This window comes from Glossina fuscipes, unplaced genomic scaffold, assembly GCF_014805625.2.
Source record: "Glossina fuscipes isolate IAEA_lab_2018 unplaced genomic scaffold, Yale_Gfus_2 0, whole genome shotgun sequence".
In the NCBI taxonomy this organism is placed as follows: domain Eukaryota; kingdom Metazoa; phylum Arthropoda; class Insecta; order Diptera; family Glossinidae; genus Glossina; species Glossina fuscipes.
The window spans coordinates 24,060,683-24,085,127 of record NW_023998414.1 but is presented as its reverse complement, the minus strand read 5'-3'; the positions used below and the strand labels follow the sequence as shown (position 1 = coordinate 24,085,127).

General features: G+C 31.8%; 1 protein-coding gene across 27 annotated transcripts in view; it reads left to right on the top strand.

Moving 5' to 3' along the window:
- Nucleotides 1-1,581: 1,581 nt before the first annotated feature.
- The window catches only part of LOC119640798 (basement membrane-specific heparan sulfate proteoglycan core protein), a 205,498-nt gene continuing 182,634 nt past the window's right edge, over nucleotides 1,582-24,445 (top strand). For 8 of the 27 annotated variants that reach the window (XM_038039166.1, XM_038039148.1, XM_038039133.1 and 5 more), the window contains exons 1-2: nucleotides 1,588-1,835; nucleotides 7,409-7,763. In XM_038039166.1, the coding sequence (XP_037895094.1) occupies nucleotides 7,632-7,763 (132 nt within the window). In that variant the 5' untranslated portion in view covers nucleotides 1,588-1,835; nucleotides 7,409-7,631. Of the gene's footprint in view, nucleotides 1,836-7,408; nucleotides 7,764-24,445 lie in introns of all 27 variants that reach the window. The other 19 variants (XM_038039089.1, XM_038039073.1, XM_038039098.1 and 16 more) reach the window with 6 other exon arrangements.

Sequence of the window (24,445 nt, the reverse complement as noted above, 5' to 3'; positions counted from 1 at the left end):
GAAGCAGGCAAACCTATGATTAAAAAAAAAAAAAAAACAGAAAGGAATTTTAAATATATCAAGTTACGAAAAAGTTTGGCAAAAGGCTACAAGGGAGTTTTGAATAATAATTTCAGAATATTCCTAATAATTCTCAGGGCTCCCTTGAGTTGCTCTAGCTGAGATGTTACCATGATGCGAGTTTAGTAATAAAAAATTTTAGACCAAATTTAGCGATCACAACCAAGTTCTAAAATTTTAGGCATAAATCAATTTAGCTCAATTTTGCAGTTAAGGTGAAGACAGCCTTCGACCAACGACACACAGGCGTAGCTAACTTGATTTCTCTGTTTATGCTGAACTATGAATATATAGTTATTTGAAGGAGCTATCGTGAATTTCCGAGCCTGATCTGTGGAGATATATGATGAGAGATGCATCACAAAAAAACTTTAGCTGTTTATCAAAAGTTTCGTGAACACCAGGACAGGATTCTAACAACAAATGGATGCTTAAATTTCTAAAACAATGTGTACGTAGTAACGTATCCATACCGCATGACTTACGGTTACAAGAAGCTCCAATAATAGCGCCAACCTCAATAACAATGTTTGCATGTTTCGCTACATGTTATCTGTGCATAGCTGATAAACTTTAACATTTTCTATAAAAAGAAAAGAAAAAAAAAAAAAAATTATTCTATATATGCAAAAATGAGAAAAAACATAGAACAAAAGCATAATATTTAATAAAATATAAAACAGCCGCAGAGACCAAACAACACAAACGTAGAGGGGCAGAGGAATTTTTTTTTTTATTTTTTTTTATTTTATGAATTTGTCTAATCCTCCAAGTCCAGTGATTCAGAAAACTTGTGATGATTTTTAATAGAAACAGTCTAAAGAGTGTGACAAAGAGACAGAGAGAAAGAGAGAGAAAGAGAAAGAGAGAGAGAGAGAGAGAGAGAGAGAACAAGAGAGAGGTAATATCACAAATGGATAAGCGATCGTTTATTGAAAAGTCAAAGATGACAAACTTTCTACAATCTTTCTATGGTTTCTGTTTCCGATTTTGTTTTATTACAGAGGTCTGTAAACTCGAAAGTTTACATAGCATATGTTTGAGAAACTTTTACGTATCTGCTTGAGAGATGAGTGAGTACGGCAAGAAGCTTAACGCCGCTTATTTACTACTAACGAATGCTTGTTAATAACATTCTGAAACTTTTAACAACAATTAAGTTAATTTTCTTCTGGTGTTATTTTTTTATATTCTCTCCGTGTGCGTGTGCGTGTCCGTGTGTGTCCCTCTCTCTCTCTCTCTCTCTCTCTCTCTCTCTTTTTGCATATGTAAATATGCATACGTTTACGCGGACGTACATCCATGCATAAAGTCGTAACTATACATTTTGTGTTTAGTGCACAAAGTTGTTCACTTGATTTTATGTTTATCTATGGCGCTGTGTAGCACACCAACATCTCAGTCTGGTCAAAATCGTGTGCACTTACACTTGACGACTGATTAGGTTGGATTCTAATATAAATGGTTATTGTTGTTGTTGTTGTTGTTGTTTTTTTTTTTTTTTTTCTTTAATTTCACATTTTCGGTATTCTTTTACCCAGAGAACATATTGCTTGCTTCATTGTTCTCAGCTATGCTACAGGCTTCGTGTACTTCGTCTGCATGTAAATGTGAATTTTTATGTGAAATTATCTCCTCCTCGGTTTTGCACACATAACGAAAAAAGCGTATGTGTTCTATTCGAATAGACTCCTCAGCAACAATTCATTCAGTAGCGCGCCGTCGTACGTTGCGGTCGCACGCATTCGTAATCAAAATATTATTGCTGTGTAAGAGTGGGTGAACACCATTAAAATAAATAAATAATAAAAATAAAAAAAAAAAAAAAAAGGAAAAATAATATCCTTTTTTTTTTTGATTTTTTTCAAGATATTTAAGGATCTTGTTTTAAGAGGATTTACTACCACGTTCGGTTTGACCGAAATCAACTAACCAAACGATTGAAGTGAATCAAGTGAACGAAGAAAACGAGATGAATTGAAATTTCGCATAATAGTTATAAAACCAGATAAGAATGATGATTTTTATATTTTTTTTTTCTTTTTTTCTTTGCTTGTAATATGTGCAATTATTAAACATAGTGATGGGATATTAAAGGAAGAGAAGCCAATGATGATTTAATAATAAAAACAAAATAAATAAAAAAACAGATCTTTACTAAATATAGTCCAGGCTTCAGAACAATATATATATAAATATATATATATATATATATAAATATATATTTTAAATTTGATAAAAAAAGAAAATAACACTAAAAATTCATATATATAAAATAAAAATATATAAAAATAATATAAAAACTAATTTTATAATAAAAAGAAAAAAAAAATATAGAATGTAAAAACATAAAATCAATTAGGAAGAATAAATGAAAGGAAATTTTTATAGGAAACTAAAGTCTAAAGCAAAAACAACAGAGAAAAAGGCTTAAAAAGAGATTATATTCAGCCTAAACGCAGGTTTTTTAATATTCTTTAACTACGTATACATTCTCGAAAGCGAAAACCAAAAACCTATAATCCCTTGCAAAAGAAATCCTAGATGCCCAATATCCTAAATTGCTTAGCAATTGCAGGCGGGCTCGTACCCTGATTGGCATAAACTTCTTATTGCATCCTTGCAAGTTTCAATTCGATGGTCGTTTATTTTTTACTTAACTAACACTGCTTAGTAGGCCGATATAAATCATATTTTAATTTTTAGCCTCAAGTTTTACAGGATTAAGATTTCTGACATTAGATGCACGTACCGAGCGACGGACATGGACACATTACCTTGGAATTTTACACTAATCAATAGGTTCTATGCATTATCTAATGGGATTTCCGTAAATTATATAAGAAATTATAAGAAAAATTAGTTCCGTTTTTTTTTTTGTTTGCTGTTTTTGAAGAACCACGCCTCTTTACAAAGTTGATGTGTGTGTGTGTGTGTGTGTGTATGATGTGTGTAAAACTGGCTTAAGTATGTCTTTTATGCTATTCATTGTAAATTTTGCAACTTGTCGAATATCGATAACCGGCAGAGCGTTGGACGGACTAGGATCTTAGTTTGATCCATACATATTTATACATAGATATTTTTTGGTATCTATGTTAGGTATTTTCGGGATATACAGCGTTAGATATAATAAATGCAATCGTATAACAATTCTTCCCTATCCACATTCTTATGGGTCGTCCTGCAAAAGGATCGCTGTTTTAGGATGTTTTTAATCTTCTTGAATATGTCATATGTGGCGATTGAGACCATTTTTGCACTTTAGATTTTTTTTCATTTATTTGCAAAATAGTTGTGAGAAAAACTAATGCTATAAGTGAAGAAAGTTTACTTGAAACAACATAAATTTTTTTGTTTTGTTTTTCAGTTCTTCGGTTATTAGTAGCGGATTACAGGCCTTTTACAACTTGATCTATGTGTAGTAAATAAAATATAGGCCAAATTTTGGCTGTTTGTATTAGTTAGACTTTGGGAGTGTCGTTAGGAGAGCGAGAATCAAACGAATATACAAACTAAAGGACATGGTTTGATCGATTTGCAGCATTAATCTGAACTGCTCGAGTTACCGGATATCGACAAATCGATTTTTACTGATAGTAGTCGCGTTAAGGAATATTCTTGTAACTATTCCTAATGTCTTGTTTTCAACTATAATGTTTAACTGATGCTAGATACATATATCTAATCTTATGACTTTGTTTCACCTACAACAACAAAATAGGGGACGCACGGACATGGTTAAATCGAACAGGAAGCTTACTCTGACTAACATTACTAAATCGATTTAAAGTGTATGATTTGTGTCCGTCCTATTTATATATGGATTGATGATAAATATATTATATATATATATAACGGTATATTCAATTGCTCGAATGTATAAACCATCATTTTTGTTCTAACCGAAAAGTTCTAAAGAAAATATCGATTCAAGTCCCGTCAACTTTTAGTTTCATGTTGTATCCTCCCGCTCTCGATTGAGGAGTCTCCGGTCTCAGTTTAGAATGCTAACGTTTCGAGCGGTACTATCAATTGTGAACGATGAATGATTAAGATAATAATGTGATTTCATAAATTTTATTGTGCTATATATATAATGAGTAGTAGTGGGAAGTTCATACTTGCGATGAAAGTAAAACTTTCGCTTGCCGCCGACTGAGATATGAGATGAGAGTTAAACGAATTTTCTTAATCTGCCCAAACAATTTCCGCATAGGCGCATAACTTCAGTTTGGAAATCATTATTGAAAGTCTTTGCCTCTTTCTTTTTTCCGGGCTCAAGCGTTTTCAAATTTTTCCGAAATGAAATCATTAGATAGACAAGCTGAAGGACAGGCAACGAATATGATTAAATCTTTGCGCATATTAATATCATGGAAAATTTATATAATATTAACCTTAAAGGGCTGTAGCGAATGTTTCCCGATGTTTGAGGGCAAATGATGAAGGAAGTATATCGTCATATTTTGTTAGTCTGGGTAAAAATTGTGAAATCGTAATCTCCAGTCAGTTCTTCATGTATCCTGGCTTTGAAAGAAAGAAAGAAAGAAAGAAAGAAAAAAAGAAAGAAAGAGAGAGCGAGAGAGAGAGAGAGAGAGAGAGAGTGAGGTGAAAGGCATGGTAAAAGGGGGAGATGGGAAGGCGGAGAAAGCGATAGAAGAAAGAGGAAGATAGCAGCACTTAAAGTCGTACTTCCCAATTCTGAACGCAGCATAAACATGAATGATTACAACTAATGCTGCTTTAAGTCCATCTGGTCATATCCTTTGGCCCACTTGTCAGTTCAGCATTCGTAAAGTCAGTATATTGAAGTACAATAACTTATCTTAATATATTAAAATTTTGCAAAAACATGCCGGCGATTATATATTCATAAGGAGGTATACCACAGAACTAACTATATATATATATATGATTATTTGCATCAAATTAGGTTTGAGCCACCAAAGTTAGTCAGCAAACAGTTCCTAAATTGTAAATATTTCTAACCGATTAAAGGTGCGTCCTTCCGTCTGTTGTAACTTGCAATTTAACAAAGGCATTAGTTGTTAGCTAATTTATCGATTAAATGTCACAAGGGACTTGATCGACTTAAAGAGGAAAAGAAACTCTAAGATTTTTCAAAGGATGCTTGTCAACAATTTACATATAAAGCAGATTTTGATGAAATGTTTGCTGTGAGCATATTTTGCGGTATTAGCAAAAATTCACTTGAAATGAAAATCCGGTCTGCTTAGATGAGATAGCGTTTATGAAAAATGTTCTATAAATTTTATGGAAGCTCCTGTTACTGTTACTGTTTCCGCATCTTAAAATGACCTTTGCAAACATTTATTGCTAGTGGGTTATAGTACAGTTTACAAGGTTGGTATTTTTTCTCTTAGGATCAAAAAATTTTCTTTTTTTTTTTACAAATTTACAATTTTTGAATCGAGCGCATAATTTTAGCAGTTCATAGCAACTTTCATACAAGTATTCTAGATGGTGGATGAAAACAATAAAAAGACAATTAAAGCTCATATGGTTCGTGAAGCATACAGAAGTAGGCGACGGTCGGCCACCCTATTCATTTATTCACTTATCAGTGATCCCGGACTTTAGAATTTGTAAATTACACAGAACTTACACAATATTACACAGTGTCTAGTACAAAATGTTTACAAGTTGCTTATTGGCTAAGTGTGGCAAGGAAAAATAAATTGTTTTTGCTTTCGTAACGTTTCAAAAACATCTAATAAAGCATTTATTTCGTTAGTAATGATAGATTCTAAGCCATTTTACCGATATCCGTTTATCCGTCCGTCTATTCATGATTTCGTGAATAAGGCAAAATTTGAGATACAAAGAAATTTGATATGTGGAACACATAAATTCACACACTTGCGCAATTCAATTTTAACGATCTAATTAATAAATGGGAGTGGCCAAACGAATTGAAATATTTTTGAATTTTTGCGGCTAAAAGATTTTTTTATATATTCCTGTGTCGAACAAATCTGCAAATCACGTACGTTTTTACGTAAGGCCGTGTTCGTGCAACTTTATATGTTCACTCATTCTTTGTAGAACGTTTGAAACGTTAAGACTTTTTTTTTTATCGCAAATACCGTTATCTGTGTAACCAAGGACATAAATATATATATATATATATATATATATATATATATATATAAGATTTGTGTTTTTCTTATTGAAAGGTTTTGTAGCAAATAATTTATTATCAAATATTTTTCTTTTATCTAATAACGATAGTAAATGTGATTTTAAAATGTTAAATGTCCCCATAAGTGATCAAGAGTGTCAAACGGTTCATTTTTTTAGCTTATATTAATCAGCTAACAGATCAGAAACGCAAATAATTCGCATGTTTGATGATAGGCTCACTAACTTACAACACAACTTATCGCAAACATTTTTGTGAAATTTAGGGAACATATTACTTGCGATGTATGTATTTATAAATAAATAAATTTTTGCCTCTCTTTTTGCTTTTCTCCTTAATACAAAAAACGCTTATTTCACGAAAATATTTTATACAAAGTATTACCTATCGATAGTTTCACATTTTTACCAGGATATTGACGGATACCATTCGTGTATCTGTTTGTCGACTTCATCATAATTGCCGAAGCGTTGTCAGCACAGCCTTGATTTAAAAAAGTAATGCCAATCGATTAAAAAAAAAAAATAGTAGAAAAGAAATATATTTGCCTTACGTTGCGTCTTTTATCATATATTAAAAATACAATTAAATTTCGTACACTCTATGGATCACGATCATGATTACACCGCGAACGACATTTACTAGAATTTAAACATCAAAAGTATAAAGAGAATTTCTATCGAAATCAGAGAATTTCTGTCAAACAGGACGCGATCGATTATTGCATGAACTTATGGTTAACAAAAAAAAATGCTATACAAGAGCAATGCTTCTCCTCATCATAAACTTGCTTTGCCTTGCTATGGTTTTCTCCTTCAGGGAACTGAAGCTATCGTAATGTAACCTTCATATTCAAGTTAATGGTTTACGTACACCTGCATAGATGATCGTCTTTGAGATGAGGAGTGAGTTAATGTAAATAGTTAGGGAGCATAAATTAAAGGATGTCAAAGTTCATTTATTATATCGTAAATGAAAACTGTGAATAAATGTTTATGAAAAAATACATTTTCTGGAAAAAAAAAAACAACTTTTTGTTTTTTAAAATTGAAACGACCGACTCGTGCAACAGTGGAAGACAGATTACATTTCAAATATTTTGTGCTAACTCAACGAAATTAAATTAGAGAAAAAGAAAAAGAAGAAAATATAAAAATATTTTTTTTTCTTATTTACTTGTAGAGCGAAGCTGCCAAAAATAAAATAACCAAAAAGAAACCAAAACCAGTGATAATAACTACAGTAGTTAAAACGCTTAGCGTGACTTTTTTTTATTGTTGTTATTTTAACTTTAGTTTTCAATTAATTTTTAATTAATTAAAAAGCAAAAAAAAAATAAAAAAACACAAAAATTTTTATTCTAAAAAAATTGCAAATAAAATAGAAAAAGAAAAATCAATAAACTATGGGGTCATCTCGTACACCCATAGGGTTAACGAGAAACAAATTCTCCCGGAACATGCTTTTGTTATCGAACTTATTGATAATCGTTGTTATCATACAAACATGCGGCCAGTTACAAACAGTGAATGCCAAGGTAAGTAGAGCAGCCAACGTATGACAAATTATTTGTTAATTTTATGAAAAAAAATTAATCTAACAAACTATTTTAGTTAATCTATGGTTTAACCAAAAAAAAAAAAAAAAAAAAGAAAGAAAAATTTTAGCTTATCTCGATACAATTGAAAATATTTTTCTGTTGATAAAATCTCATTTCATTTATATATCCCGTTCACTACTCGGAAAGAGTGGTGCGGTAGGTAAGTGTATTATTGCCTTCATTAAAATTAAATATTCAATATCAGAAAACCAAAAATCGCGTATATTTTCTTGATCAGATTAAATTGAGTAAATCGATAAAGATGTGTTCGAACAGGCTTCTGTCAGTCTGTCGGTCTGTCTGTCTGTCTGTCTGTCTCTCTATATGTCTCTTCGCCCGATGAAATTTGCAGATGCAAATCTTCAAACTTGCCATGAGAATATAAGCTCGATGGTAAAGCCTTCTTATGCTTTTGCTCCTATCAGTTGAAAGTCAAATACTAAGTGAATTGCTTCAGAGCCTTAGCCAAAAATCAGCCAAAAGTTGAATATAAAAGCCTTACACTTTCCATTGTATTATGCGGTTATATTATTTCTTCGATTTACTTTCAAGAGAGAAATCTCTGATGAAGTTCGCTTGCATCATAATACTTCATCTAATTAATATAGTCTGCGACCATGATTCCTGTATAGTCAAGAAATTATTTTCACATAACATAAAATGTGATGAACGAAATGAGAGGGAGGGAACAAAATTCAAACTGTTTGCAGACACCACAAACATTATCCAAAGTTAAACAAAGAGTATCCAAAATGGTACAATACTTGGTATAAGGGGTCGCTGTTATGATTTGTAATTTTCTCGGTTACCTTTGGTCTTCCATCGAACAAATATTGTGTGAATTTTCGGCGACGTCGACGCTGCAGGCAGAGCAACATGGATTAAATTGGTATTTAAAGCAATATGAGTACAGTACACAGCAATCCTAGTCGTAGGTGGCAAAAAAAAAAAAAGAAGAAGTTCTTTATATGTTGCTTAGTTACCTTTACAGTTTCTTTTTCAAGTTTCTTATCATACTCTTGCATTAATTGGTTTTTGAGCATATTTATGAAGGACTGCGTACGGCTCTTCTGATCCTATTGCATTAGGTTATTTTCAAGCTTCTCTATGAAGGACTATTCGCTCTTTTGGCCGCCCTATAATCCTTTCTTAGAATCACCGCGCTTACGCATATCATATAACGGGCGCATTCAGACGGACTGGTCATCTAAAAAAAGCAAGAAAAAAGATCGGACTATGCGGATGTACAAACTTATGCCTGGAATCACCACTTCGGTAAGCGCGAGACGTACGGTTTTAGAAGTAGTTAGATTGCATCCGCCTTTGGGCACATTTATCTTTTAATGGCATTGTTTTTTGATGTCAAAAATGCTATCATATATGTCAGTCACTACACAGTCATATTTGCGGTTTTATAATACGTTAAGTTTAGACTACTATTCTTAATAGTCTAATAAATGGAATTGGATTTATTTAGTCCGATAAATCGACCTTTTGTGTAACTATCGGGTTTGTGTAACGTGGCGGCAAGTTGGTCACGGAGAATAACATCGCGATCACATCGGTTCCTTTATATAGCGTTCAACTGATTTCTTCGATATGACATGAAAATAATTGGTTCGTGTCTTCGAAATATATAGTGTTCAGAATGGATGGGTTTCTACCTGCATGTCGTAGATCTTCCATAGAAATTTTTATAGCGAATTGACAAATAGTGACAGTGTTTGATACTTTATTATCGGTCGTAAATTACTTCCAGTTCATATTCATAAAATATATGTGAAAAATTTCAAATATACATTTAAACATAATCCATGTATAGAAAACCTAAAGGTTGTTGTACTTGCTAAAGTGATAATTAAAGAAAATAAAAACAAAAGGAAAATTATTTTTCACATTTTCTGTTTTCTCATTTAAAATGATTTATTAATTTACTAATATACTTATTATTATTATTATTATTATTATTGTCTCCTTAAACTTTGCGTAAGTTATCAACACCGGGCACCGCGCTTATGTGCTTTTATTCATTTTAGATTTGTTTAATCTACTTTTCTTCTTCTTTTTTTTTTTTTTTTTTTTTTTTTTGTACATATAGTTGTAATTGAACATGTATTCTTAAATCACACCCATACATAGGCAAACGCATAAACACGCATACATACATAAATATAAACAGGCATACACGCATTTAACACTAGTATGCAGATACGACGAGTATATGTTATCATCATTGACACTATTTTCCTTCTCTTAGCTCGCTTTTTTTTATACAAACATATGTGTGTACGTTTATTATCTAATTATTATTAACTAAGAAACATATAAAAAAATTTTAAAAATGTATATATACATTACATACACTATACATTTATTTTTCATTTCATTACTCTGAACATTAGAACTGAACGTCATTCATTAAAAATAGAAAAAACAAAACGAAAATAAAGAAACAAAAAAAAAAAAAAAGGCATTAAAAGGAAAAGCAAAGAAAAAACTCGTGTTATGCAAAGTAGAAAATTTTTTATATATATATATATATAAATAAAAATTTTGTTTAATTATCAAATCGGAAGTTGGTGTTAAGCAAAGAGGTCAACTTTTCACTACATATGTACTCGTTTCCTTAATTTTTAAATTTTTAATTTTTTTTTTCTTTCAAGAAAGAGGAAAAAAAATTTTACAAGACTTAAGACGAATACTAAATGCCCCACTGCCCTAAAAAGAGATATTTTACATTGTTGCTTGCAAGCGAACGGAACCCATTTTTTTATATATTTTCGAATATTTTCGATTCTATTCATAACAATATAATGAAATCTTTGAGATTTCCCCAGCAGTGTTGTGCAAGCTTGGAAAACTTTACATTATACGAAGTGCTCTTGGTTTTTATCTCAATTTTCGCAATTTTCATCGCATCAATAAATGGAAGGTGTGCACGCATGTTTTCAAATTGATTTATAATTTCACGCTTAGCAAGAACTTAGATGGTTTTCGAAATCGACCTTGTGCCCTTATCGGGGTCAGCAAAAAATGTAATTAGATACAAGGGGAAACTAAATCCACTATTAAATTGTAAATTTCCATTTAAATACTAAACAATCGAAGGACGTAGGGATGGATCCGTCACGCTGTCATTGCGTTGAAACGACAGGATGGAAGAGCCTATATAGCGGACATATGTAGACTGTTTAATGTGTAAGGGGCAAACCACCACCAGCCCATCTTTGGGCTGCATGCATTGAGTTGTGTTGCACTACGTACTCTAGATATCAAGTTTCGATTTTGCCTCGTTCAAGAATTAGCTGAGATATACTTCCAGGCGCTGCAAACGAGAAAGAGAAATGTATTGGACCTATTGGAGGCAATTTGACCTGTTGTACAGATTTTATGTCAATTTTCTTCTTCAGTCTTGAGAGAGTAAAAGGACACGCAAAAAGACAGACGGACATAATATGATATCTCATAACATAATACATAACACAAGGAAATTTTTTGGAGTCGCTAACTACGAAACATGTTGATTATTTTATTTTGCAACTTGGTGTTGCAAACTCTGCGATATAGTCAGCATAACTCTTGTGCACTTCTTCTTCTATAACTACTCGTATAACATTATTATCAGCATCACCGTGTACAGAGAAAGGCGTAAAGAATTTTTCAAAGGCAAAATCTTATTTTCCGCATTAAGACTTAGGATCAGGTTGCCGTCGCTCCTACAGAACCATTTATTTTCGTTCGCGAAAAGTATTCAAGTGAATCGTTCACGACTGTCAACGGAGTTAAATTCGAGAAGAACGCAACACCAAAATTACTAAACGATGAATGATTTATTTTTTAATGATTGCATTCCAGTACACTTTTCTAGATCAAAACGAATTAGCGTAGAAGTGAACTTCTTCTTTAATTAGCGTCAGTTGTACGGACGCAAAATAACTACATTTTCGATCGTGATGCTGTCGACCATAAAGTTATTTCTAATATATAGGGTCATCACTGTTTTTTGTAAATGTAAATAAAACACATGTCTGATTAAGATTTGAATAAAAAGTTTTTCAACATATTATTTGGACTTTATCATTATTTGTGGAATAAAATATGCACATAGTTGCATTTATTACGAAAGCAGGCAACGCAGGGTTACGTTTCGTGTCTATGACCTGAAGATCATATTTGATCAAATCACTTCAGTAAATTAGGTTTATGACCTCTTTGGTGTTAAGAAAACACATCTGATTTTTACTGACTTTGATAACTTTTGGGCATGATGATGACATGGGCTGAAAATGACATTTTTAAACATGAAAATGACATCGCAGTTATTCTCAGTCCAGGATGATTCAAAAACATGATAACCAACTTCTTGTGGCAGAAAATCGATGCTTTTGAATTAAACGACATGTGGCTTCAATAAAATGGTGCAACGTGCCGTGCATTCTATGAAAAAAATTGCAATTTTTTGAGAGAAGAGTGCAACAATCATGTAATCTCACTACGGGGCTACGATCCTATTGTTGATGACATAGCAGTAGATTTATGTGAAAAAGTGGAAAGAATTTTACATGAAATCATTTCTAAATTGAAAATGCCGTAAGCCAATATCCAAAAAATAAGGAAACTCATATTGATATCTTGAAACTAAGAAAAAAGGCGCTTATTTGACGACTATGTAATTGGTTTGTTTCCATTACTTTGCCCGAAACGTTTTACTATAAGGTATTAAGAGAGAATTAATTTCACTTCAAAAATTTTTCGCTTAAGCAGATATAATGTAACTCCATACATCCATAGGAATATGGATGCCTGTCCTTAACTCATTTTCTGAAAAGCTTAACAGTAGTTTGAAGAAGAAGCTTCAAATTTTTTTAATTACATTTTTTGAGTAAGTCGTCCTTAGCAGCAATTCTATCCCGTAGATCTTTCATTATCTAATTGCTAGTTTGATGTTTATACGCTGTTTAAAATGCTTTCGTTAAAGGTTGAAAAAGAGCATTTTATGATGTACTGGACACAGCAAGTTAACAAGTACAAACATTTTTGAACAGCGTAAATTAGACATTTTTGTCAGTCTGTCTGTCCATTTGAATGGGTTATAATTGTGATCTCAAAAGCTGGCAGGGGCTAGAATAAATTAATCTCAGATTGTTCCCACCCACACACGCGGTTTAAACTTTAATCTTGCCTGTATACAGGCGGAGTAATTGGTTCGGATATTCTCGGGTGCAGTGAAATATTTTTGGCACCGATTTAGAAAACCTAAGCTCTAGGCGACACTTCGAATACACATTCTGTTCAGTGAACATCGCCTTGTATTCTCATGCCGGGAACATCACTTGTTGCCGATTCTTTTACATTAAAACCGCCAAAAGACAGGGGTTGTTCATCACTTTTCCTGTGCGTTAGCTCTGCTTTATTTATTTACTCGACCGCATTCAGAGATTTTTATGATGTCCCGACTTAGTGTTTTCTTCGAACGTTCCCTAATCGATTAAGCATATCAGGCAAAAAGATGGGCATGTTCTGCTTATATGCACGCCCACAATATAGAGGAAACTGAAACAACCTTTTTGTCTATAATCTCACGATCTCACGAAGATGTTTCAATAAACCTGCTATCCAAATGTGTGATTTAAAACTAATCCCGATCAGTTTATTAACATGGACGTATATGTGACCCGATAAAATCTTGATTCCAATTCATTTCTGATTGGATGAGGAGCATGCGAATGCGAGGTCTAACGAAACAAGAAGGTGATTCTAGAGAACATCCCAGGTGTCTCAGGCTTATGCAAACATTGTCGATATTTTTTCGAATTTTTTGCAGTTTTTGTTGCATCGTGAGCATGCGTGTAGAGAGATCACAACCATTCTCTAACCGAAATGTTTGTGCCATATTTCCTATCCGCTTCCGATCTCGGTTTTTGGGGCTATGAAAAAGGGGACCAAAATGACTCATTTCGATAGGAATAGTTATATGAAAAATGTTGATGGAGCTAATGTTAAAACTGGAAGGCAGTGTTTAACGAAAAAAAACGTTATAAACGAAAGAAATAATAATTTCAATAATTGCAATAGCAATAGTTTTGAAATGAAAACATTTCAATACGTTTCCCATAAGATAGATAATTTCACTTTGCGAATAGATCTATAAGATTCGCTGTGTTTGTCGTATAAATCGTTTTCTTCTTTTTTTTTTTGTAATTTTTATTCATGCGAACTTTAAAGTTAACTCAATTATTTGAGGTAGTATTTCTTTTCTCCATTTATTTATTTGGATTTATTTTGCGAAACATGCACATTCATACTGTGAATGGTTTTATAAAAAGCAAAAAAAAAAAATAAAAAATGAAGCAAAAAACAAATATTTACAATAATTTGTCATCAGAGAAGTCACATGCAAAACAAAAAAATGAAAGGAAAAGAATGAAAGAAACGACACAACACAATACATGCCTTAGATAATGTAACGGCAAACAAAACACATTTACATTTTGTTGATAAAAATAAATTTTATTTCATAAATGGATCTTTATCTTTATTCGTCTATGCTTTGGTATGTGTGTGTGTGTGTGTGTTCGCATGCGTTTTGCTAACATCACAATTATTATTTATCGGATTTTAATTTAATTTATCCAAATAATCTCAATACGAATCCGATATAAACATATTTAAAGGGATTAATTATTTTTTGAACGTGAAACTCGAACTCAAGTCGGTCGTATTAAACTTGTAGCAGAAGCACGATGACTTTAGTTGTACACTGTACGTACTTCATTTAAATCAAAGACACGATATATAAAAAAAAAATCCCCATACATGTGTATATAAGCAACAAATAATAAATACCTTTGAATTATTTTGCGGTGAATCTTAAGTATATATATATATATAATTGACATCCCTTTCGGCAAATCCTCGAGTAATCTATAACTTCGTAGAAGCTTCACAGTTATTTAGTTTAAATAATTTTATTGTATTAAATGCTCCCGATGAAGTTTTACTACTACGCCCGATAGTCCGATAGTCATTTCAATAAATAGGAATATTTATCGTTTATAGTTGGCGACCGTGAAATGCATTATGTGGGGCCAAGTATATTTTTTGAAAAATACACATTCTAACGGCTTAACTCACTGCCGACTTTGCCAATGAAACTTTCTGTCTTCATAAGTTTTTACTAAGATTAGAAAAAAGGGGCGGGCGGACAATTGAAAATCGTGCGATATTTAAGAACATCTATATGTTAGGTATTTTGTAAAATATCTTGACGTGCACATTATAAAGGGGATCGTAAATTTAGTATACATTTAATTGGTTTAGATAATTGCTTGAAAATATCAAGAAACAATAAAAAAAAAAAAAACATTTTTTTTTTATATATGTATACATACAATGTTTCAATGTAAAATTTTAATATTCCTTTAATTGCTATAATTTTTCTTAACCTTATTTTTAGTATATTTATTCTAATTGAAATAATTTGCGATAATATTAACGTAATCGCTGATTAGAATACATTATCAGCATTATTAGCTTTCGAAGAATTGAACATAATTGTATGAATATACCCAACAACAGCGCAAATGTTATTTTGTGTATATATGTGTTTAAGTAAAATTATTTTTCAAAAAATATGTTCTAAAAAAAAAAAAAAAAAAAGAGAAAGAGAAAGAGAAAGAAAAAGGAAAATGAAATGTCAAAGAAATTAGAAAAAAAAAAACAAAAAATTAAAAATCCTTGATCTTAAAATCACTTAAATGATAACCTTTATGATTGCATTGTGCTATTGAGCGAAATTTGTTTTCGTATAAATTGTGACCTTTATTGTTAAGAAAAAACAAATATTTGGTAAAAATATTTTAAAAATCAAATAAAGAAACTATGTATGATAGGAAAAGTAGTACGACTTATAGGTAATAAGCAGCTGGATAGTATATACTTTATTGCAAGGACAATTTGTAGCAACAAACAACGATTTAATTGAAATATTACCTTTAAATTAAAAATTTGAATTTATATTGAAGCTATCTATCTATAGTTTATCGCAAGCTATAATATGTATACAATTGTAAAATGTGAAAAGAATAGTTCAAGTTGAAAGATTTACTGTCAACTTGCTAGAACTAGAACTAACTAACTATGTAATTAAGTAAGGTATATGGCTAGCTTGAAAGGTATATGATCGAACATGGTAACTATTCAGCACGAGTGCATAGTTGGCAGAGTAAGATACACGGTTAGATGATTAGGTGAAAGATTTCAAATCAGAGCCAAAAGTAGAGTTCACTGTAGGCAAAAGTACTGCTAGCTTGCAAAATAACTGATAATTAAATAGGTTTCGCCGTTAACTTAATAGTCAAATTGGTAGGTAGAATACTTATGAGGCGACAACAAGACATTTAACTCGCCTGAAAGCAAAAATACGATTAGATTTTAAGAATAGTGAGAAGCGAGTAAATTACATACTTAGTTGAACGGTAATAGAAGATCTACAATTTAGACTACAAGTACAATTCAGTGTAGACAGAGATACTGGAAATATTAAAAAATAATTATAACCAACTAAGTCACTCAGTTAGCTTATCAGAACGTAGATCTATGAATAGTATATTAATGGAGATCATTGCATGAATGAACAGGGAAAACCAAAAGTTAACAACAAAGTTAGCTGAATACGTAAAAGATTTAAGATGGAATCTACCAATAGAGTTCAGTGTAAGCAAAATTACTGCTAAGTTGTAATATTAATAATAATTGCTAAAATTTTCGCGGTGAGCCTGTTCCATGGTGCCCTGATAAGTAGAAGCATTAAGGCGAGAACTATAAGTAGAGTTCAATGTAAGCAACAATGTTGCTAACCTGCAGAAATAGTCGTGACCATGTAAGGTACACGATTAGTTTGGTCACTGAAGGCTCTAAAATAAGAACTATAACGTAGAAGTTGCAAAAATAGTACTATACAAGATTAGTTAATTAGATAAAAGATCTAAGATGTTTGCTATATGCAGGGTACATACAGTGTAGACATAAACACTGCTAAATTAAAATACTGGCGATAACAAGGTGAGCGCTATATACAAATAGTTAGCTGAGTAGAAGGAAAGTTTACAGAGGTAGAGGTAGTAATAATAGATAAGGTTCATGACGAGTTGAATTCTGCAAGATCGTAAGTCATAAAGCCAGTGCAAAGTGAAGGCGAATGTTTCTGAGTTGGAAAAATAATGGCTAACAAGTATTCTACTTAAGGAGCTGAACGAGTAGAGTAATAAGGTCATTACTGAAATGCTGAACTAAACTACTGCAGAAAAAAAATAAACAAAGTTGCCACGACAATGAGAACACACTAGAGTACGCAGTTAGCAAAGTAGGCTTTACCGAGGGTTTACTGTATTATAAAATGGCTAGTTCGCTCAGTGCACTGGCACAGTTGAATTCAAAAATATGGCAAACCCATCAAGCCACCAATTAACTAAATAGAGAAAAAATAAAATCGATTTTAAGATGGAAAGCTGAAAGATGAAAAGCGTCGTTTATTTGCATTGAGTTGAAAATATTCATAAGCATGACAGTTGACTAAGTAATGTTATTATTATAAATTAATTACGACTATATGGCTTTGTTCAAGTGAATGTAATTTAAAAATTGTATCTCACACATACGGACAGAAATGATCATAACTGGAATTTAAAGAATTTCCCTTAACCTAAAAATAAAATCAACGCATGAAAATCAAAACTTAATAATTTAATTTTTAATTAGAAAATTGGAAAGGTTGACCATAAGTCCAAAATTAGTAAAGTCCCAACCTTATAGTCCTTGTTTTAGTTATCGTGGATATGGCCATGGAATATGGAATCAATGGACTGAAAGAAAAATTCTTCAACGACTTGCTTGCTTGAGATGCCTTTTTCGTTTAAGAGCGGTGTGTGGCGATGAAAGCGAAGAAGCATTTCAATGCTTGGCTAACAAAACAGCGAGAACAAAGCAGAAAGAAGCGCAGAACTTCCAACAAAAACAACCTTCCAACTTTCCTTCTGCGAGAAGGAAAGTGTTGCCCACAGGCTATGGGGGCCCCAAATTTTCAAAATAATTATTCCGAATTCTCTACAACATTCCATGCCAAGGTTGCTGATAGAGAAGCTTTAAATTGGAACGAGTCGCGTTTGCTATTCAAATATTTTCGCAAACTTTTACGTTCTAATCTAATGGAATCTCATTAATAGGATGATAAAATATTTATATCTGCACCGGCGGCGTCTCTTTAATTACCACCAAGTTGCCACCAAATTACATAAAAAAAATATTTCTTTCATTTTTTTCACAATTTTTGGTTTTTTTTTTTTTAATTTCCGTTATTTGGCTTTTGTGTACTAAACTATATTATGATATGGAAGATTCTTTATGACTTGCTCAAAGTCACAAGTCACAAATTTATGATTATTTTTTTTTTTTTCTTCTTCTTTTTTTGACGTCTTCAAGCTAGTGATTTTACGTAAGAATACTTAAAAGCTGCAAACACTCGCAAAATCTATTTGATGTTTGCTTGTGATTGCCCAATGATTTGTGACTTATCGTCTCTGTGATATTGCTCAAAATATGTCTATAAGACAGAGAAGTGTTTACATAATTACGTTTTATATTAACATAAATTTATACTTGTTTGCCTATTGTTTTGTGTGTCCTTTAAATTGGCCTAAATACTTCAATCATCTGAACATAAACCGAATACATTATTAAATATAACGATCAACTGTTTATATTGCGTATCTGTATCATTATATATTTTTACTAATTCACCGAACAATTGTTCACATAATCTAAATGTGTAAAGGCATAGGCAATAAATAGCAATTATTTTTGATTATTTATATCATCGAAAAGTATATTATACTTTTTATTATGTTTAAGGCACTAGGAAATATGTTACGGATAACGTTTAAAGAAAAAAAATTACTTCTGTCCGATAAATAAAAGACTTCTTTCCTTAGATAACTTGATTTCGCAAATTGAATAAAAAACTCATTTCCGCATGGAGCGGGAAGCGGCAGAAAATTAAAGTTCTCGTAAAACAAACTCAAATTTCGTTTTTCAATATCTCTCTCATATGCTGATTGATCTATATCAACGAGTAATCGAAATGCTTTCGATTACCTGTATGTATAAACAAGTGAAAATACTATAATGGAACACGGTCCGCCACTAAATACCATACATCACTATGTTTATTGTAGATAGTCATATAACGACTTTTCAAAGTAAGACTTTATGTTGAGAGTAACTGAAAAAGTAGTCCGATCCGAACTATTTTCAACAGAGTTCGTCAAACGGGTCAAAACATGTTTGTATGTATATTAAATTTTCTGTAAATATATCTCAACAATTTTCGACCTTTACTTTGAAAACAAGACAGGCAGGCAGACAAACAGAATCGATCAGTATAGTCAAAGGATAGATCTATCTCAAGCTCTATCTCTCGATTATTAAGTGGGTTAAAAGAGATCATATGCTACCATTTGCTTAATGAAACTATTCGTAAAAATGGAAGTCCCTTCCTTCTGAGAAAGGTTCGTTTATCGCATTTTATATAATAACTAAAATACAAATCAAACTCACATGATGAATCAACAAGGATGAAAAATTGCATATCATTTATTGCAATAGTTAGTAAACTGCCCTCACTGGCGCGCTTGTTTCCTACATAAACATAAGCTCATGTATATCTTTTACATATATATATATATTTATATATTTATGATATAAGCTATAACGTATGTGATCCGCTCAAATCTAACGCCTATTGTTCGTATGAAAGGTCATTTCATGCAAGCAAACGATAAGGTAGCTTTTAATAAGTTCTTATATAGACTCCTTACTATTCGAAATGGTATTAAAAAAAAAAAAAAAAAAAAAAAACAGGACAAGACAAGACAAGAAAATGTCTATATTTGGATATATGGAGTTGATATTATAACTTTAGTATACAGTTAACGTGGTTTACATAACCGTGCAAGCGTAATAACTACTTCTACTCTCTGCCTGTCCTCACCAATGCAATATTCGATTATGAAAATAAAGTGACATACTTTTTACTCGACATATTGATCGAATATATTGTATTGCGAAAGACAGTTATGAGTATTTATAGCATTTTGGAAACCGAAATCGTTTCAAGCGAACATTAGATCCATTGTAATTGAGTTCCTAGTCTATCACCGAGATGTTATTAAAAAAAAAAAAAAAAAAAAAAAAAAAAAAAAAAAAAACTAAAAAATTTAAAGCTTTGTGGCCGTACTTTGGACAAAGTAGAAAAGTTTTTTAAATGAACACTTTTGAACCCATGAACCCATGATTTATTTGAATTTCGTATGTTATTCAACCGGTGTAGTGATAAAATTTGCAAAAAATTTTATGAAAATTTGAATTTCATGTCAAACTTTTGTAGGCGTGTTCTCATGATTTCATTGCATTGAAAACTATATATACATATATGTATAGAGAGAGAGAGAGAGAGAGAGAGAGAAAGAGAGATATGCCCAAAATCGATTCCGCACTTCATCGCGATCAACATTATAGTGCCTTTGTTGTATAATTCTTTACTTTGCCAATATGTATATCGTTTCCGATGGGTGCAAGTGTAGTCATAAATAATCCATACTAAGAGATTCGACCTTACGTAAAGCATCTTTTGTTCGATTTGTGTCGTTTTCGACACAGAAAATATTAATATATTAACTTTTTTTGCAAATTTTGTTTATTTTGAGTTTATTGTTTTTATGAAACATATTGAAATGTATGAACGTATGAATTGTTTACTTATGTACGTGCATATTAAATAGAATGCGATTGAAAGTGAAAACATTAAATACACATCATCATCGCACTATTATCGCAACTAAAACATTTACACATACACACACACACACACACACACACACATAAATGTGGGTTTATTTTCTGATCGAGACGTTTTGTTTAATTGTGCTGAATGTTAAAATTTGATGTTTGTATTGTGTTTGTTGTTTACAAATTATTATTAACTCGAAAAATTTACTTAACAAAGTATCAGCCATTTCGTATTCAGTGTAAGCGAAAGAGAAGAAGAACAAACGATATAAAGCGTTGTTGAGCGGACAAAGCAATTTTGAATTTCTTCAAATTTGTTTTTTTCGTTTTTTTGCGTTTATTCCGTTTTATTGCTTTTTTGACATCGACAATTATACTTATCGGAGAAGTTCGGTTGAAATATATGGAACTCTAATGAAAAAATATACATATTTGCGCGCAATTGTTTATCTAAAGTAACACCATATACAAATATATATTGATAGTAATACTTATATTTGCCTTACGCTACTACCTCACTTTCAGTAAAAATTAGCGCACTGTGTCAACAAATATGTTTTATGCTTAGAATGTATATATACATATATATATATATATATATATATACATAGGTTTATTTATTTTTTATTCCTTTTGTTTTTACAATAGAAAATAAATATTTATTTTGACTTAATAAAGTGCAATTTTCAGTTAAGAGAAAAAAAAAAATAAATAAAAAATAAATAAATAAAAAACAAGTAAATTATTTATAATGGCCTTAGACCGTATATTAACATAACCGTAAAGCTTCTCGCAAATCAATAAGCCGGTCACCACCAATATTATCGATCGAGTATCGATAGTTGGCCTTGATAAAAATTGATATCACAAAATGGTGATACGATATCGTCTTCCATAGGTCACAAGTTATTGATTGCATTATTTTCAAATTTTCATTTAAACTTTAAGTAATTATTAATGTTTTCTACCTCCTAAGGATATTCTAATTGGCCAGACGGCTATATCTAGTTTCAAACTGGATCTATGACTGCTATAATAATATTTGGGTTAAGATTCAATTTCAGTTTCAGTTTCAGCCACAAACTAGAAGACAAGTTCGAGACGGATGGACACACAATAAGTGCAACTTTTCAGTCTCTGCATATTACATGGCAAAAAAAAAAAAAATTGCTCTATTCTCATGTAACTTTTTGAGTCCTTTTAACTCGGCGTTCAGTTTCAAGTGTCTCTGTGCATCGCTTAAAGTTTTCGGAAAGCAGACAAAGGGACGCGTCAACAAATGAATATAAACAAATCGATTTGCAATCTCAAGTATCGTTTGCGAGCATACCTATCGTTCATATATATGCGAGTAACTTAGTGTTACGAACAAGTTAGCAAAATTAATGACTTCTTGCTTTTTGGATGCGATGCTTATAAAAATATTCATTGTCTATAATTGCTTTGTGTATCGATACAAAGTTGAAAGAGTTATAGCAGCAATTTTTTAGAAATTTTTCAGTTTTTTTTTTTTGTTTATTCAATATTTGCTCAAATGTGAAAGACATAAATCACTTAAGCTAAAGGCCTTGGTTTAATTTTTGCATAATTAAAATAAAAAAAGAGAACATTAAACAAGGCAGCAGATTTTTTTTTTTTTTTTTTTTTTTTTTTTTTTTTTTTTTATATAACAAATAGCTCGGAGGATAACGTTCCCTACATGGTTAATGGAGGTTACGATTGGAAAGAACCGAGATAAGTAGATGATGGCCGTAGTGTAATGGGTGAGAGCTCAATCGATAAGTACTACGGCACTAAGATCTGAATCCGCGAACAATGTCTTGGTAAATATTCATATTATATGGACGGTTATAATTAAATAAAACACTTGCCAATAAAAAGAAGACAATTTTTACTATAAGCGTACTGTCATCGCATACATATGTAGAGATAAGTACTTAGCATGACAGAAGTGCCCAGGAGTTGTTATTACCCATGGAGCACAAAAAAACAAAGGCCTAAATATTTAATTGAAAATACGATCGTTCTTGGTACTCGCTTAGATAGAAGCAGAGATCCTTAATTAGACCTATGCAAGTGAAGTCAAGCTTCGTCTTATTCGGAGAGCATTTGTTTGAAGGAGACAGAGATGCATGACAGAAACTATTATCACAGGCAGCTGCAGTTGTCAGTAATAAAGTTTAATGTTACTTGTCTAGTTGATGTTTGAAAGAAGCAGAGATGATTGATAGAAAGTGCAACCGCCGCGTTTGCGGGTCCAAATCGCAACGCGTTAGAATTTCCTTTCGTTCTACCTGCAGTGATTGCTCAGTCGGTAAAGCCATAACATTTACCTATTGGCCATAGACTCACTAGGCTGTGGCTATTTCCCTATCCCTTTCTCCTTGCTCACTAGTTTTCGGCCGCCAACGTATTATACGAATTGGGGACATCTCCTGAGTGATTGCCGATATAATACAAAAAAAAAAAAAAAAAAAATTAATAAATAAATGAAAATACGTTGACTCTCCGTTGATTAAGTGCTTGATAGCAACAAAGGTACTTGATACGTTGTTAGTAAGTTGCTAGCACTTGAGGTCAACGCTAGCTTGGAGCTTCCTTATGTATAATGAATTCCGTGTCGAATAATCACAGGAGTAATGTTTTACCTTATCATAATTCACTTACCATCGAAAACGTAAAAGCATCCCTCGTCTAAGGTTATAAAACACATTCACATTACATTCATAGATCAGTGCAAAGAAAAAGCATTAATTCTACCTTCGGTTTGTAAGTTTGACTGGAATTGAGATTTATACGCTTAAGAAGAAAATTACAAATTTTCACAATATTCTCAGGCGAATATTTTAATGTTCAATAATTTGTCATTTAATATACAGTAAAAATTCCTTATTCGCGCTTTCTTCATTCGCGGTTTAAAAAAAATGCATACAAAATACATACAAAAGAATAAAAGGATTCTATTAGGTATTCAAGCCAAATTCCGTATTCGCGGTTTCTGTATTCGCAGCACGCATCGCCCGCGCAAAAGGAACTTTTACTGTAATTATAACGAATTATATAAAAAAATTGCATCTTTTTTAATAATAATGAGGTTAAGGACAACAAATTTGAAACTCGACCAAGTCTAAGCAATAGATGATGCGCGATGGCTTAGTCCGTTGCTTTTAAGCTCTTCTTCGATGGCGAGATGTAGAAAAACTAACAACCGAGTGAAAATAGTGATAGTCATGATAATGAAGAGTGTTGATGTCAACGATGATTTACTTTGATCGGTTAAGATGAACAACTTTTTTTGTGATTAATCTTTTGTTCCAATTTATAGCAATAATGGTATATGTATATATATACACTTCTTTTTTTTTTTTTTCTTAATATGACATGACTCATGACATAAAGCATTTGTCAGAATCAACCGCTCCCTGCAGCATAGACTGGCTACAGCACACCATATCACATACTGCTATACAATGATACATGTAAAATTCCTACGGGTCGTGTAAAACCCTAAAAAGAAGAAAAACTATCTTAAAACGATTGTTTTCTCTTTATTGTTGTTATTATTTGTTAAAGAAAAAAAAATAAAAATAAAAAATCAAGCGTGAATTTTTGTTTTTGTTGTAATTGTTCTGTTTAATGTTTAATTAGTATCGCGCGCAGACACACGCATTGTAAATAAAAATTAAATTCACGAGAAATACATTTTTTATACATTTTAATATGTCTGTCAATATTGATGACGGCGGTGGTGGTGGTGATGGTGGCGGTGGCGGTGG